Here is a 17165-nt window from a genome sequence, read left to right as displayed (position 1 = left end):
CTCAGGGTCAGACCCCAAAAGGTCAAAGGGACCAGATGGTAATGGAGGCCCCAGCTCCTTCTGCTGGGCATCAGGTAACTGGTTAGAGAGCCCCCACCTCTGCCCAAGACTAGCTCATGTCCCTAGAGCTGTGATTCGGTCCTACAACTCTTCTTTTGTAACATTTACCTCTCCTTGTAATTATATACAATTCCTTGAATGATTTATGTGAATTATATCCCCTGTCCCCTATTAGACTTTAAGCTCTTTGAAGCATTGGCTTTCTCTGTTCTTGCTCATTACAGTATCCCTAGTACCCAGCACAGTACCTGGCACATAGTGGATGTCCAGTAAATATTTGAAGAATGAATGAATGAATACTGGAGGGAAGGAACTCCTTTCCCTTAAGCAAACCCAGGATCAGTGTGCTAAGGGAAGAAATGCAGAAGCCACGAATCACAAGTTGCTCCTGCAGCAACTTGCTATGTTCTCCACCCCTTAATGAGCTTCTGCACTCTCATTGCCTTCAAACCACCCAGGCCACAGCAGCCCTATCCCAGGAACTGGGACAAGGAGTGAGCTAAGCCTGCAGCAATATGTCCTGCATCCCTATGGGTGAGACCTGTTTCTTTGCCACATTAGCTTCCTCACCCTCTTCCCTTCCAGAAGGAGCTCTCTCACTGGCTTCCCTTCTTAAGCAATAACTTGGGAGAGCTAATTTTCTGCCCCAGGAATGAGTAATTAACCAAGACTAGCAGGCTAAAACCTCATTCCCCCTCACTTCTTAACTGTCCCCAGAAAACCAGACTCCTGAGGTGTCCTCTTGCTTCCTCTGCCCTAACCAAGGCCCCACCCCGCCTCATAATCCCACTCAGGGGTCTGCAGACTCCTCCCAGCCCTCCCAGCTAAGACAGAGTTTGGCGGGTCAGGTAGGAACACACAGGGGGAGGTGGCTTCGAGGAAAGGGATGGCCTTTCTCCTTTCCTCTTGGCATCCTGTCCCCCACCTTTTCGCAGTCTTGGGAAGTTCTCTGGGTATGTGGGCCGGAAGGTGGAGCCAGGGAGGGTCAGTGACTGAGGAGGAGTGAACTTGGGTAAGGGACATAGTGTGGGTGTAGCTTAGGTAAGTGTAGTGTGCCCCTGTCTGCTGTCTCCGTGGGTGAGTGGCAGGAAGAGAGGGTTGTGCAGGCAGGGGAGGCTATCTGGATACCTGAGGAGGGAGGTATGTGTGGTGTGCTGCACAGGGATTATATCCAACCGAGTACCTTATGCACCCTGGATTTCTGGGCTCAAGACTTCCCTCGAGATCCTCGGCCTGGTGCGCACACACCAAGTGGCCCCCAATTGTCCGGCTCCCGACCCCTTCCTCCCTTTGCACTCGGGGACCACGATCCCGCCCTCCCTGCGGACCCAGAAGGGGGTGATGTCACACCTCTACGAATGGAGCCCCCACCCGAGCGTCTCCGTGCTCTCCACCGACTCCCACTGTGAAGTTCAGAGAGATGGGGTAGGATGGATGGTGAGGGGGTCACCCAGGAGACGTGGACCACAAAGGCTCCCCGATCCCTGAGCCTCGGGAGTAGGAAGTGGACACTTGAGCAGGAGCTTGGACCGCCCCCTCCCCTTTATGAACCCTCAGCCTGGGAATGCGGCATGGGGCGTGCAGGACGCCACTCAGGACCGCGTCCCCTCCCCCGGCCGCCCGCAACACCTCTCGCCGTTGACAGCTCCGGCGCCTGGGCCCAAGGGCGACCTCTGGCCCCGCATCGCCTCCCCGCTCGGCAGGGAAAGAAGGAGGCTTTGGCGGGGGCTCCGTCGCCATCCTCCTCCGCGGAGCCCCGGGAGACGCGGAGGGCCCGAGCCTGGCGGGCGCCCCTCCTCGGCGCCCAGCTACTGCGGCAAGGCGCTGGGCTCCGTGGGGGGAATACTAAGGAGCCGGCACCGCCACCAGCCGCGGTCCGGAGGGCACAAAGGAATCCGCAGCCTTCGACTCCTGCCGCCCCGCTCCCGCCTGACCGGGCGGCCTTGTCCCCTGCACCTGAAATAGTGGCCACGTGCTTCCAGGCCTGCAGCTCGGCCATCCCTAGGCTGCCACCCCCACATGGAATTCCCCTAGGAAGCTCTGCCCGGCCTGGAAGCATCCAAGGAAATGTGCCGGACTGCGACATATGAACCCCCACGTCTATGTGGCACAGAGTTTGTCCACGTCTCTACGACTACCCAACCCAACAACTCTCTAATTTAGAATATGCAGGAATCTCGAAAACCTGTCCTAAGCTCCGCAGAGATTTACTGTCCAAGGGCCCCTCCTGACACTGGGAAAATGACTGCACCTGCTCTGCCCCCATCCCCTCCCCACCCCCACACTCTGCCTGTTTCCCTGTCCAAAGCGCCCCTGAGAGTGTCCCCCACCCCCTGCTTTCTCCTTTGACATTTCCAGCAGCTGTTTTCCTAACCCTCTCCTTGGTTCTTGGTATTTATCCTCTGAACCTTTCAAGTGTGCAGGCAGTCCCTGGGTGGGAATCCCAGCCGAGGGCCTCACTTACTGGCTCAGCGACTTTGAGCAAGTTACTTAACCTCTCCCTTTCCTCCTAGTGAAAAGGAGGTAAAAATACTTCCTTTCCTGGCTGGGTTGTTGTGAGATTAAATAAGATCCGTGTATAAATGGGGCATTTAGCCCGGTGCCTGTGCATAGTAAGCGCTCAATAAGTAGAGAGCAGCCATACTTGTGGGCCCCAGCCTCTGAACACCAGTGGCTGTCATCCCCTTTGTCCTTGGCCATGTGACCATGGGAACTGACCAACCCCCTCTACCGTCAGCCCCCTCAGAGACAATGGGCATGAAAGGACACCATCCAGACTCAAGGGTCTGCCCCCAACCCAGGAAGGCCTGAGGCTTAGAAGGAAAGAGATCTGGGGTAGTTTTCTCTCTACTGCCCCACATCTGAGGAGTTTGTTAGATGCTCAAAGCAATGAGGCCAAAGCACCAAAGGGAAATTGTGCCTGGTTCTGGTCTCCCAGTGACTCCAGGGAGCTGTGAAGAGTTGGCAACCAAGGATTGTGAACTTGAGGGAATCAAGGAATTCTGCTTTCAGAGGAGGAATGAGAAGGGGCAAGAGAATCATCTTATTGCCTTTATTCTGCTGTCGGCCCAGCTGGCCCCACAGCAGCACACAGGGCCAAGCTTGTACACGCTCACCCATGCTCTCTGTGCAGGCCAGTGCATGCACACGTACACACACACACACACACACATACACATTCACACACATCCCATCTCTGGCTCTGGGAGTCAGTCTCTGGGGGGGCGGGGGGCAAGGGGCTGCTCCTCAGCCTGCCCCTGCCTGCCCTTTTATGACAGCACCAAGGGTGGGGGTGGGGCAGGGCCCACAGCCCCCAGAACAAGTCCCTGTGCAAACTGGAGGTGCCAGTTGGCTTCAGGATGGAGGTGTCACATCCCCCCCATTCCTGGAGTCCCCTCCTCCAGTGCCTGAAGGAGGGACTGCTCTGCCTACCTGGGGGGCCAGACCCCTGCCAGGGCTGGGCCCTGTGGAACCCAGGTTTGTCCCACACCTGACCCTGCCAGGACCTCCAGCACTGAAGAATGGCCAAGTATGAGGTTGTGGGGATCCCCCACCGAAGAGCAAGAAGGCCTGAGCCCCGAGGGGTCTGGGGAGGGGCCATCACCCCCTCTCCTAATCCATCTTCAATATGAAGAGGCTTGGGGCACACTTCCTGGGGAGGGAGCACAGGCCTAGAAAAGTCCCAGCTTGGACCCTCCCCAAACTTCCATCTTCTGGGCCACAGCCTAAGGCCAGGCATCCAAAAGTCCACAAGTCCAGCCGGCTGGTCAGAGTCCCTGCGCAGTCCTTGGGGGGCATAACCCTGGTGGGAGTTGGGTGTCAGACCTGCACTGGCAGCGTCTGGTTCATCTGCAGCCGCATGTCCTGGATACTGCTGAGGATCTTCTTCTGGTGGCCAGCTAAGGTGACCCCAATCCGGAGCAGATCTCTGTAGGTGGAGCAAGGGCTGAGTCAGTCCTTTTCCTCCTGCCCACCACCCTGGGCCTAGACCAGAGCTCCCTGCCCTGCCCCTCCAAATCTAAGGCACGCTTACTCTGAAGTCATCTGGGCAACCAGGTCAAAGGATGCGAACCCCGCGCTGACGAAGCTTTCCTTGTACCGCCCCATCTTGATGGCGTCCAGCCAGTCACCAACTGTCGTGAAGGTTGTGTAATCTGGAACCGTGCGGTCCAGGAGGGGCTGTGACATACTGTGGGGAGAAGAGAGGGACCTGGTGAGTCCTGAGGGCAGGAGATGCAGGGATAGGGCTGCAGGCAACAGAGGCAGAGGTACTGACCCAGACTGGGCACTGGCGATGACCTTGAGGCTGGCGGCGTTGCGGATGAGCTTATCCAGGGTGTTGACAATCTGGGAGAATTTGGGCCTGAGGTTCCGGTCCCGCACCCAGCAGTCCAGCATGAGCTGGTGCAGTGCTGTGGGGCAGTCCATGGGTGGTGGCAGCCGGTAATCCTGCTCTACAGCATTGATGACCTGGGCCGAGGGCAGGGAAACCCAGAGTGAGCCCCCACTTGCTCCCTAGTCAGCTCCCACCCCCTCTACCACTCTGATTTGGCTCCACTCACATCCTGGTTGCTCATGTCCCAGTAGGGTCGCTCTCCATAGCTCATGACCTCCCACATGACGATTCCATAGCTCCAGACGTCACTAGCAGAGGTGAACTTTCGATAGGCTATGGCCTCCGGGGCAGTCCAGCGGATGGGGATCTTCCCGCCCTGGTGGGGGGGGCACACGCCCTTCACCCTGTGACTCTGGGCTGCCCCCCAGCCCTGAACCCCTGTCTGGTTGGCCCCACCCCCAATCTCCCTCCCGGCTGCTTCCTGTACCAGGGAGCTGGTGTAGGTAGGATCGGAGGGGTCATCCTCCAGGAAGCGGGAGAGGCCGAAGTCTGAGACTTTGCAGACCAGGTTGCTGTTGACAAGGATATTGCGGGCAGCCAAGTCACGGTGCACATAGTTCATTTCAGACAGGTACTTCATGCCAGCAGCAATGCCCCGCAACATGCCCACCAGCTGGATGACTGTGAATTGTCCATCGTTGAGCTGGAGGCAACAAGACGCTCAGCTGGGCCATAGCCTCCCTCTTGGCCCATGGCCTATCCATGGCCTGCCTGCCTGCCTGCCTGCCTGCCTGCCTGCCCTCTCTCTAAGCCCTCAGAGACCATGGCTCATGTATCTTGCAACCATGTCCAGAGGAACTGAGTGTAAATAAGCTGCCCTACTATGTGTCAAGCATCTTGTATACAACATCCCAATTAATCCCCATTAGGACCCATTAACTCTTACCACTCCTATTTTACAACCAAGGTAGCTGAGACTCAGAGAGGTTACGTAACTTGCCTGAGGTCATACAGGTAGGAAGGAGCAGAGTCAGGATGTAAACTCTGATCGTTCAGGCCCAGCTGTTTCCCTGCACTATGCCATCTCAGTAAATATTTGTGAACTTGAATAGGGTCTCTCTGCCTTTGGGAGGGAGTGGTTGGCCCAACCCAGCCCTCTGGGAGAGGGACAGGGGCTAGGGGCTGGCTCTTACGCGTAGGAAGGAGTCCAGGGCGCAGTTCTCCATGAACTCTGTGAGGATCATAACTGGACGACTTTTGGTGACCACACCCTCCAGCCGGATTATGTTGGGGTGGTCAAACTGCCCCATGATGGAGGCCTCACTTAGGAAGTCACGCCGCTGCCTCTCAGTGTAGCCCACCTTCAGCGTCTTGATGGCCACAAATACTTCCCGGCGGCCGGGCTGTTTCAGCCGACCACGACACACTTCCCCAAACTCCCCTGTAAGGCACAGGGCACAGGTCATAACCTACTTCTGGAATTGCACCTGCACCCAGCCCGCCTCAGCCTCTTATCTCCATTGTGCCCCGGGGGACTCACCAGCTCCAATCACCTCCTCAATCTTGACACAGGACACATCAATCTCCTTGGCAAATTCCCGTACAGCCTCATTAGGATCCTCGTAGGTAAAGGGGTCAATATAAACCTTCATTCCAGGAGCAACTGGAGGGAGAAGAGGTGACAGGTCTGCAGGCTGGGGACAGTGAGGGAACGCCTCAAGTCTCAACCTCAGGCCTAGGGACCCTGCACAGACTCTCACCCCTGCTGGGAACACATTCAGCAGCCTCCCTGCTAAGCTCACTCCATCTTCTGTGTTGACACCCTAACCCCCAACCCCCATGAGAACTCCTAGTGACCACAAAGACGAGACACCTAGGTTTTTCTCCTATTTCTCCCTCATCTTATATGATGTCCAAACCTCTCTCAGATTCATCCCTCCCCTCATTCCCACTGCCCCGACCTTGTCTAGGCCTTCAACATGCAGATTATTGCAATAGCCTCCTAGCTGGGCTCTCTGCCTCTGGACTTTTCCCACCAAGCTATCCTGCATACCTCTGTCTTCCTAAAACAATACATTCATTGTACTACTCCCCAGCTTGAGAGCCTTTCCAATTACCTATGGTGGAGTCAAGTCCAAACTCCTCTGCCTGCCTTTCACGACCCTCCAAGGACTGGCCACAACTACCCAGCCTTCCCAGCAGCTGCCAAACAAGTCTTCTCACTGCCCCCACAGTTGGGCACTCTCCCCACCCCACCCACTACCTTCCAGAGGCTCTCCTAGCCAGGAATGTTCTCCCCCACCTCTCGAAACCATGCTCATCCTGCCTGGCTCAGCTCAAGTCCACCTCCTCCAGGAAGCCTTCCTCTTCTCTGAACTCTTACTGCCCCTTATGACAGGAACACCCAGCTTAAGGCTTAATTGTTCTCTAATTGTTTCCTGTGTGTATGTATCTTGTCTTTCCTACAGTACTAACTGCCTCTGGGGGCAGGGGTCACATCTCATTCGTCTCTGTGACTAGCAGGAGTGAGGAAGGGCTCAGGGAACCTGGAGAGAGGTAGGAGTCAGGAAACGACACACGACACATGACACGTGATTGGAAGCAGGGCATGTTTACAAGGAATGAAGTCACAGGCAGGGAAAAGGGGGCTGCGGGAGCTGTGGGAGATCAGGTCGAGGAGACAAACTCACTGTACTGCTGCAGCTTCTCCGTGTACTCCGAATCAGAGCCATGCCGCTGTTTCCTGGAGGGGGACAGGGTGGGGAGTCGGCCTGAGACAAGTCCTACAGCTCCCTTTGTTCAGGGGACCCTTGGGCTCACATAAAGGGTTAGAGCCTGGTCCCACAGTTGGTGGTCACAGCAGGCTCTGGGTCTCTGGGCAAGGGGCTCAGTAGACTCAGTCCCTGAGGGATCAGCCAGAAGATTCAGGGGATAGGCTATAGGGGAATGCAGGACACAATAGAGACCTGGGCATGGACTAGGGAGGGCCTTTCCAGCAAGGAGAGCCAGCACCAGGAAGTCAGTGGCTCTGGGCTTGAGGGAGCTGGTGGTTTATCCATGTGGCTTGGGGGCTTAGGGTGCTAAAGGATCCTCTAGCACCAATGGGCCTGGAAGTACCTGAGGCAGACAATAGCGATGACCACGACAGCCACCACAAAGACAAGCCCAGCTGTAGCAGAGCCCACGATGAGGGGGAGCTGCTCCTGGAGCTGCTGGGCACCAGAGCCTGGAGACCAAGAAGGGACTGGTGAGTGGAGGGATGGGAGGTATGGGCTGGAGTTGGGACAGGCACAAGGGGCTATGTACCTCTCTCACTTGTGGTCTCAAACTCAGCTGGGTGGCTGTACTGCCCGTAGCCAGCTACCGTGCGGGCACGGACCTGGACCACGTAGCGGGCATCAGGCCTCAGCCCATCCAGCTGCACAGAGTTCTTCTGGCTGGTCACTGTGGAGGCGATGCCCTCACTCTACAGTGCAGGAAGAAGGAGGCATCCTCAGATGGGTCCTGAGGCCAATTAGCCCCTGTCTATGCCCAGGCCTGCCCTAAAGCCTTGTTCCCAAAGGCCCCCCAACACTATCTGGGGGTAATCTTCTTGGCCCAGCTTAGCCCAAGGCCACCTCCTGTCCCTTGAGGCTCTGACCTTCTCAAAGTACTTCATCTCGTAGTCCAGGATGACTCCATTGGGCCGTTCTGGGGGTGCCCAGGACAGGGTCAGACTGCTGCCTGAGCTGCTGTGCAGGTGTAGTGTAGGCACTTCGGACGGGGCTAGGGGAAGAGCAGGGGGCTCAACAGGGGCTCACTGCACCCTGACATCCTTCCCAAAGACCCAGTTCCCAGTGGTCCCTTGGCAGGCCCTGGGCAACTCAGCTCTATCCAGGGGAAGATGAACCAGGCCCTCTCCTCCTGTGTCCCCTCCTCACCAGCCTGGTTGGTGGTGATATTCACAGCTGCGTAGCGGGGCGGCAGAGGGCTCTTGCCTGAGACCCCGTTGACTGCCTGCACCTCAAAGGTGTAGCGCGTGTGAGCCAGCAGATGGCTGATGTGGACCCGGCGCTCTGTCAGGCCCAGCTGCCGAGGCACAAACTCTACATTGTCATCACAGCGTGAGCAGGCTGAGGGCCCCCCGGTCCCAGGGCCCCCATGGCACTTCTTGCAGATGACGTTGTACAGGAGGTCATCCCGGCCACCCAGGTCCCGGGGCTCGCTCCACTCAAGGATCAGTGAGGTCTCATTCACGTTGGAGATCACACCCCGAGGTGGAGATGGCACCGCTACAGGGAACATGGAGGGAGAAGGCAGTGAGCTGGGAGCCACAGCATTCTTCTGCTCAGAGTTCCTATACATTCCAACATGCTTCCTACTCCTTGCCTTGTCTCTGCTTTAATAAGCAGAGTACCTTTCCTACACTGCTTCACTGGGCAGCTCCTATTTACCCTTCAAGACTCAACTTGCGATGTCACCTCTTCGTGGAAGCCTTCCTTGATTCATTCTCCCCCATCCTCTGCACTCCCATGACACAATTCCTAGACAACCTTCTAGCCCAGCACTCAGCACATTATATGGTCATTATCTGTTTTTCCCACCAGCTTGCAATCTCCTCTAGGACAGTGGCCGCATCTTATTCTCCACATCTTTGGCACTCAGCACAATGCCTGGCACCACAAAAGTCACAGCAGGAAGAAGGAGGGACAGCAGACCTCCCTAAGGATGTAAGGCCTGCTCTCCAGCATTGGGCCAAGAGAGCACCAGTTCTATACAGAGAAAGGAGGATGGACTAGAGGGCCCCAGCCAGTTCCTAATGACTGGCTGCAGCTAGTAGTTGCTTATTGTCAGTGGAAGGGATGAGCCAGCTGACCTGGATTCTGGCTCAGGAGTGGTCACCTCCTAGCTGTGCCATCTTGAGCACATCTAACCTCCTGGAACCTCAGTTTCCCATCTAGAATATGGGATATTCATAGTGACTGACTACTTAGTCCCTCCCAGGCCGGCCCCCCAGAGAGAAGGCCACAGTGGGCAAACATGAGGATGTGCGTTCACTCACTGGTACAGGCACTGTCTGCAGAGTCCGAGTCTGCGCGGTAGAAGTTATTGTGGCAGGTGCAGATGCTGGCAGCTGGTGAGGTGGTGCGGCTGTTGGGGGGGCAGGGCAGGCAGGGCCCCTCTCCCTGCTTTGCCTTGTAGCTCCCAGGGGGACAGGCTGTGAGGAAGAAGAGATGGACAGTGTTCACCTCCCTTCCCTGTAGACACCAAATTCCACACCTCTGTGAGAACTTGGCTCTTCCCCAGCCTAGGTCTTGGCCCCTCCACCTCCTAGAGTGTGGGGGCAATGCTGGGATTGCCTAACTCTAGCTGCAGCTACAAAAGGCACTTTTGCCCCATAGAAACCCCACGTCAGCGATTCCTCCCCGCCCCTTCCCCTCCACCTCGGGCCTTAAGGACAAAGACATCAGCCCCATCACCTGGACAGCCTGGGCTTGTTGAGGCAGGGAAGAGAGAAAGGAGGAGGAAAAGGAGGAGAATGGGGAAGAGACCACCAGCAGGCTAGCAGCACCCTGCACTCTGCTGAGATGCCCCCACCCTCCCTGAAGCTCTAGGAAACTCATTCCTGAGGACCCTCAAGGACACCCTAGAGCAGCTAGGAGGTAGGGCCTCCTCCCCAGAGGTTTCACAGCCAACCTCTTACCACACCCACCAGGAACAGGGTAGCAGCTCCTTTCTGCCCTTGGGCAGGGGCTAAGGAGGGGTGGGAAAAGGAGGGAAGGAAAGCAGGCAGGAAGGCTGGGGTCACCTGGAGTTCAGAGGCCTCAAAGCATCCACAAGGGGCCTCGCCCCAAAGTGAGCCCAGAGTCCTTTCTCTGCCATCTACACTTGGCCCTCTGGATGGGGGCTTCATAGATTCCCCATACCTAGAGTGGCCATCTATTATTCAAATTGGAATATTTTTAGAGTGAAAAGGGGCACTAGTAATAATTATGTTAGGATAATAGGCATAAACCAAGACTGCTCTGGTCACACGAAAGTATATTGTCAGCTTATCCATGTGAGTACCTCTGGGGTGGTTGTCGCCCAGGGTGTGGAATGCCCAGAGTAGGGGTTGGCTCTTTTCTGGGGTTTAATCTCCCCTCACGAAGGTGATATTCCATCCTTGCTCTTTTGAGCCAGTGGGGGAGGGGGCAGAGGCCAGGCCAGCCTGGTTGCTATGGGAACCAGCATGCATTTCCTGCTGGGGACCTGCAGAGTGTTAGCCCCTCTTCAGGCTGTCAGGCTCATCACCCCCACCCGCTTTCTCCACTTTGGAAAAGGAAGTCTCCAGGAGGTTCTCATAGAGAGGTGGAGAGGGGCCGGGTAAGGTACTAGTCACCCTCCCACGACAATCCCAGGCTCACGGCCAGGTTGATGCCACCAGCCCCTCACACCTAGGGCTGTGGTAGGAGCTACCTCCCACCCCTCAGAGCTATAGGCTGGCAGGCCCAAGGGAGAAGAATTGGGCAGAAGGCACAGAAGACAAGGCCCTGGCACCTTGTCCTGCCCTCTGGAGCACTGGACAAGGCTTCAGTGCCAGCTCCCACACCTCCTAGGTGTGGAAGCCTTGAGGACAGAGCCTCACTGCACTCCTTATTGGCAAAACAGTGGAGGCAACTGGAGTCTACCTTGCGTGGTTGTGGTGAGAGAACCCTATGAGAACGGGTGTTAAACCTGGGAAGCCCAGCACATCGTAAGGTCTTATGAGTCTTGGCAAGCCACTAGAGGAAAGCCCGCTACCTCCTCATGTATGACATAAGGACAAAATAACCCCTGTGCCCCCTGTGTCCCAGGCCTCCTGAGACTTGTGGCTAACACTTACATGCTGTTTGTGCTCTACTATTGTCCCCATTTTGCACTTGGGGAAACTGAGGCTGACAGAGTTCAATAACTGCCCTAGTCACTTAGGTGGTAAGTGACAGTCAGGACTCAGGGCTTCAGGGACTGTGCCCTTAGCCACTGTTCTATGTAAACCTGTCTCTCAAGGAGCAGATGAGACCCCAAGTAGAAGGGCTGAGCACAAGGTACCCACAGCCCCATCCCCTCAGCCCTAGGGCCCATCTAGTACTTGCAGCGTGAAGCGTCCACTTGGGGCAGGACAAAGTGAGCATCTCTGCCAACCTCCTAAATCTTTGATCAGGTTCTCCAAGTGCCTGCTTGTCAGGGATTCTCCACGTCTCTCTTCCTCTCTCTTTAATTTCATTTCTTATTATCCTTGTGTCTCTCCTCATTCTCTCTCAGTTCCCTCTTTGCAGCATTCTCTGCACCTGATACCCATTCCTCCTAGACCTGATGCCCTACCTCCTAGTCAGATGGGAAGCAACAGACAAGGGACAGTAGACGTTGTGGCCCTGGCCCTCTCTCCCACTCCTCCCCCAGGCAGCCCCACTCACGGCGGCATTGGGTCTCCTTGGCAGCTGGCTCATGGCCGGTGGCACAGGTGCAGGCACCCACGGGCACCATCCACTCCCCGTCACCATTGCAGTAGAGCTTGAGTGGTACTGATACCTCCACCGCATTAGAGATGCAGGTGCCTGGAGCAATGACCAGTGAAGTGGGCTCCGCCCCAGTCAGGGTCTCAGGGAAGAGTGCGAAGCCTGCGGTGATGGACGCACACTTCTTGTAGAAGGCGCGTACGGAGATGAGTGACATGCAAGCACCCTGGTCCTGGAAGGCCAAGTAGAAGCCGGCCTTGGAAAGCGGCCCAAAGCTGCGCACCTTGGTGTTGACACGGCCGGCATCAAGCCGCGAGAAGCTCTCATCAGGCGCAATGGTGTCCACTTTCACATAAGGGTTCTCCATCCAGAAGGGGGAGGAGGCTGAGGCCACATCACTGTCAGCCTCGTAGTAGAAGAGGTTGAAGGTCTCCTTGCAGGAGCCAGGGATATTGGGGATGCTGTTGCAGTCACGCACCGTGAACTTGAGCTCCACGTAGACCCGCTGCACATCCCGCCGCCAGATGAACCCCGTGCGAAGCCAGTTGTTCTGACTTGACTCACGCACATTACACACCTGGTATGTGCGGATAGGGTTCATGGCCTCGTCGTAGCCACTCACCTCCTCCCACTGTGCACGGGCCAAATGAAAAAGAGAGAGTGAGCACCAACATTTGCCAAGTGTTTACCACACACCCAGATCTGCTATAGTTACTTTGCAGAGACATTTCTGTGGTATAGTGGCTGAGCATACAGACTATATGAATTCAAATCCCAGCCCTCTGCTCACTATGTGACTATAGGTAAGTCATTTAACCTCCTTGCCTCAGTTTCCCCATCTGTAACATGAAGATAATAAAGATGTGTAAGGAATAATGACTGTACATGAATAAAGCACTTAGAATAGGGCTGGGAATTTGGTAAGTACTATGAGTATTAGCTAAAATATATATATTTATGCCTCAGTTTCATCATCTGTAAAATGGGGCCAATTATGGGCTGTAACAGTGCCTGACAGAGAGCAAGCATTCAATGAATACTGGCTGTCACTATTACCATCACATTTAATCTTCACAGAACCATGAAGAGGTGAAACTGTTGTCCCCATTTTAAGATGAGGAAGTCAAGGCTCACAGAAGAGGGAGACTTGCCCAAGGTCATAGTCAGTCCTGTGACTGCAGGGCCTGTAGTGCTATCATACCCCAAGGTTCTAGGGCTTACTGTGGCCATGAAGACCATCTAGGGAGGTTAATTAGAATATTTTAGAGACATGAGCACTACAGGAATTTAAAAGTCAAGAAATGGAGGCCCAGAAAGGTAAACTGCTTTGCTCAATTAGAGATTGAGTAAGTTAGAGATCAGGAACCAAGGTTTCCTGGTTCCCAAGCCAGTGCTCTTTTCAGGGACCCAGGAAGGAGGGAGCTGGTCAGGGGAGTGGGATGGGAACAGGCTGAAGACAGGCTGAGGGAGAATGGGACAAAGACGGTGTTTGGGGGGGAGGAGGCTCAGGCAGGCAGAAGACTGAGAGATAAAAACTCCCGCAGAGAAGGTGACAAGTGAAGAGGATGGGAATGCGCCAGGAGGTGAGGGTGACAGGCAGAGGGCAGAGGACAGAGGCAGCCCTTTTCCAGGCCCTGGTGAGGTGAGGGGCCACAGGCACTGGGAGATGGGGGCATCTAATGGAACCAGAGCTCAGGAGAGATGATGGGGAGGTCTTACCCCACTTTCTGGATGAGATGTCCACGCCAACTCAGATGTCACCCATTTTGTGTCCATGAGAGTCTCTGGGGGAACAACAGAAGGAAAAGGTCTGGGGCTAATTTCAGGATGAAGAGAAAAAAGAGTTTGCCCAGGGAAGTGCAGGACACAGGAGACCCAATTCCCACCCGGCACCATCCCCACAAGTCCCAAAACCCCCCACCCCCACCCCAGAGGAGATTCTGCGGCCTTCCCCAGAGATGTCACAGCCCCAAAGATGTAAGGTCGGGTAGGCTAGGGTGGGTGTCACAGCTGACCCCAGGCCTGGGTTAATGAGGCGGAGCAGAGGCCAGTTCACACACCTACAGGCTCCGCTAATCTCCACACAAAGGGGTTGGCAGAGCCTTTATCCTAGAACAAAGGGCTGTGTGCTTCAGACCCCACAGCCCTGGCCTCCTCTGACTCCATTCCCAGCACAAAGGCCCAACCCCACTCACCACCCAGGGGAAAGGGAGGAGACTTACAGGACAGAGTCAGCTCCCACCCGGCCTCCCACCCAGCCACCTGCGGGGGATGGGGCAGGAATGCTCTCTGAGGGTGGGATGGGGGCCACCAAGGCCCAGAAGAAGGTACTGTTGGTGTATCCCTTTTACAGGGAGAAAACTGATGCCCAGATAAAGTACTGTAAATACACTCCTAAGGTAAGACTACAAGGACTTGGGGTGAGGGGTTGGAGGGTGGCTCAAATTCAGGTCCATCTGACTTCATAACTATTCCCTTGCACTCTGACTGCCATATGCCCCTCTGTGAAAGAGAGACTAGAGAAAGCCCAGAAAACTGTGTATCCTTTAAGTCCCAACCAAACTGTTACCTCCTCCAGGAAGCCTTCCTTGAACCTTCAAGCCAGGGTTAGATTCCTTTCCCTGTGCATTAAGGGCAGGGGGCTTTGTCACAGCACCAATACTGTGTTCTGAACTGTAGTTTCTTGTCTGTTTCCCTTTGCTAGGTCATGGGGGGGGCCACTAATGTTTTTGACAGAAACTCACTCCCTTGGGAAGCTGGTTCTGGGCTCTGGCCGGACAACTCTACTTTCTGAAGGACAGTGTGACCCCAATATCAGACCTGGGCATTCAAGAAAGTGAGGAAAGAGGCGCCAACTTCTTTTCTACAGTTTGAGAGACAGGGCGGTCAGTTTTTCTTCCCTCAACTCTGAGTTGGAATGGGGCAGGGTTGCTCCAGAACTTCTGGAGGCTTCTACATCAACAGTGGGGCAGCTGGGGTTGCCCAGAAGGGGAGAGACCCAAACCCCACAGGCTCCATCCAGGCTTGCAGCCTTCCTGGGTTTCCTGGGTCCTGGATCTGAGCCGAGGATGATGGAGGACTCAGTGGGTGGACAGGCAGCTGTGGCCCCAGCCCCCCACGTGAGGCAAAGGGGCCACCCTTCACTGCAAGGAGCAAGGCTCCCTCCTGCAGCAGCAGTGGGTCCCTGGAGGGCCTGGCTGCTGGGTGAGCTATCCCAGCCTCCTCGTCGGTGACCTGACAGGCCCCTCTGGCAAACACACAGATAGACACAGACATTCAGCAGAGAGACACTCGAGGGAAGCAGAGATGGGCAGAAGCAGGGGCCCAGAGACAGGCGTGGAGAGGGACGGACGGTGGGCGGCACCGAGCTGGAGGGATGTGCAGAGCCGGCTGGCTGGGAGCAGACAGCCAGGATGGCCGGCGGCAGACTACAAAAGACTGTGAGATGGAGAGACAAGGAGGCCCAAAGAGACAGAGACAGAGGGGGAGGTTGCCAAGTGGCCTCTTCCCCAGCCGGCAGCCCAGAGTATTCCTGTCCCTGGGAGCCAGCCGAGCCCAGCGCCCCCTCCCCCAGCAGCCAGTCCGCCCGCTTGTCTGCCCTCCCGCTGCCGCTGCCGCTGCCGCCCGAGCAGGCGAGGGCTCCCACCGCTCCCTCGGCTGCCTCCCTCCCGCCTCCCTCTCCCTCACTTCCTTCTGCTCAGCCTGTGCCAAACCCATCTGGAACTGTTTAAACCCAAATATTCAGCCCCCTCCCCCCTCCAGCCAGATTCCTCCACAGTTTAAAACAAGCCCTGCGCTGGCTCGGAGAGGGGGGGAGGCGGGAGGGGACGGCGGGGAGGCGGGCGGCAGAGGCGGGAGGGAGGGAGGCTCTTCATTTCTGTTTAATTTCTGGGGAGCGAGAGAGGGAGGGGATCGGCCCTTGGCCATCGCTCAGCCTTGGCCATCGCTCAATCTCGGCACATTTTTCCCATTAATGAGGAGAGGACTTGGATTTCGAGTGATGTGTGCCTGAGGAAGGGCTCCGGTCACCCTGGTGGGGAGGGGGCGGCGGGCTTTGTATTCCCCACTTCTCTGGGGGAGGGAAGGGGCCTGTTCCCTCCAGCTTGCTCCAGTACAGGAGGGGAGGCAAGGGCCTCCTCAGACCCTGGGGTGCCGATGTCTGAGCGCCAGGAAGGACGTGAGGGGGTGTGTCGGGGGGTGTGTGTCATACAACCCAATTGTCCGTGGCATCAGGAGGGGGAGACCCAGCCCACCTTTTCTCTGCTATATGTGTGGCGTGTGTGTGTTTGTGTGTGTACACATGCTGGGGCAGAGGATATCAGGTACAGGGGGTAAGGCAAAAGAGGAATTAGCTAGCAACCTCCAACCCCTGCAGCTGCCTACTGCACCCCAGCCCTCTCTGTCCTCTCTGTAGATGCAGAGATGAGATGAAGGAGATGAGAGAGGAGGCTAGCTAGCCCCAGACACAGGGCTGTCAGGCAGGTGACCATAACCGTCTCCCCAAAGTCACCAGGGAAGTGGGCACCTGGCCTGGTGTTTTTCTGCGACTGGGGCTTTGATGCTCAGGAATGAACATCATTCAGGTTTCCACAGGGCCATGGGGAGCAGCCACGTGGCAGCAGCTGTGTGGCCCTCGCCACACAAACACACAAATGCACACACAGCACCCGGTTCTCAGTGGCTGGGCTCATTCCCCACCACTGGGGCTAAAGAGTGACAAGTCAACACATATGGTGGACAAAAACACACAAAGCCACAGCCATCCGCAAACACGCACACAGCTTCACACAGAGCCACAGTCTGTCTTTCTCAGACGCACGGATGCATATGGTACAAATAGATTAGTCTTCCTTAGACATTCATATACAGTGAATTTTTCTTACACACAGATCTGGCTTGCCTTAGGCAGGCCTATGCTTACAGCCTGTGTGCAGATTTCCTGAAACATGTGGATACATAGAAGGCATGCACACCCAACTCAACAGTACATTCTCCAATTGCACACACAACCATCAGCTGCAAGTCACAGTCTTGAGTGTGAAGTGCAAACACAAACACCAGTTTCCCTGTACAGGCTTGGTGACATGCTCTTACACAGTCACACACAAACAACAGTCAGCTGCATACATGCAGATGTAATGGAACATACCACAGTCCCCCAAAGGAGCATGCAGATGTATAAGAATCAATACATAGAATTTGTGGAAAGCCTCAGAGGTGCATCCTCCATGCACATGCAACCCACATGCGCATGCCCACACACACTGCAAGCTTGCTCTTTTTTTTTTTTTTTTTTTTTTTTTTTTTTTTTT

At 55.7% G+C, this 17165-nt stretch overlaps 1 protein-coding gene across 1 annotated transcript in view; it reads right to left on the bottom strand.

Moving 5' to 3' along the window:
- Positions 1-3098: 3098 nt before the first annotated feature.
- Positions 3099-17165, bottom strand: part of EPHB3 (EPH receptor B3) — a 19699-nt gene continuing 5632 nt past the window's right edge. The window contains exons 2-16 of the mRNA XM_008586031.1: positions 13573-13637; positions 11812-12484; positions 9438-9593; positions 8317-8667; positions 8037-8161; positions 7703-7862; positions 7514-7622; positions 7087-7139; positions 5937-6059; positions 5590-5837; positions 4884-5099; positions 4623-4772; positions 4337-4530; positions 4094-4249; positions 3099-3988 (exon numbers count right to left, since the gene is read on the bottom strand). Coding sequence (XP_008584253.1) covers positions 3880-3988; positions 4094-4249; positions 4337-4530; positions 4623-4772; positions 4884-5099; positions 5590-5837; positions 5937-6059; positions 7087-7139; positions 7514-7622; positions 7703-7862; positions 8037-8161; positions 8317-8667; positions 9438-9593; positions 11812-12484; positions 13573-13629 — 2880 coding nt within the window. The 5' untranslated portion in view covers positions 13630-13637 and the 3' untranslated portion in view covers positions 3099-3879. The remainder of the gene's footprint in view (positions 3989-4093; positions 4250-4336; positions 4531-4622; positions 4773-4883; positions 5100-5589; positions 5838-5936; positions 6060-7086; positions 7140-7513; positions 7623-7702; positions 7863-8036; positions 8162-8316; positions 8668-9437; positions 9594-11811; positions 12485-13572; positions 13638-17165) is intronic.

Source organism: Galeopterus variegatus, unplaced genomic scaffold (assembly GCF_000696425.1).
Source record: "Galeopterus variegatus unplaced genomic scaffold, G_variegatus-3.0.2 Scaffold3809, whole genome shotgun sequence".
Taxonomy (NCBI): Eukaryota; Metazoa; Chordata; class Mammalia; order Dermoptera; family Cynocephalidae; genus Galeopterus; species Galeopterus variegatus.
This window is presented reverse-complemented; position numbering and strand designations above follow the sequence as displayed.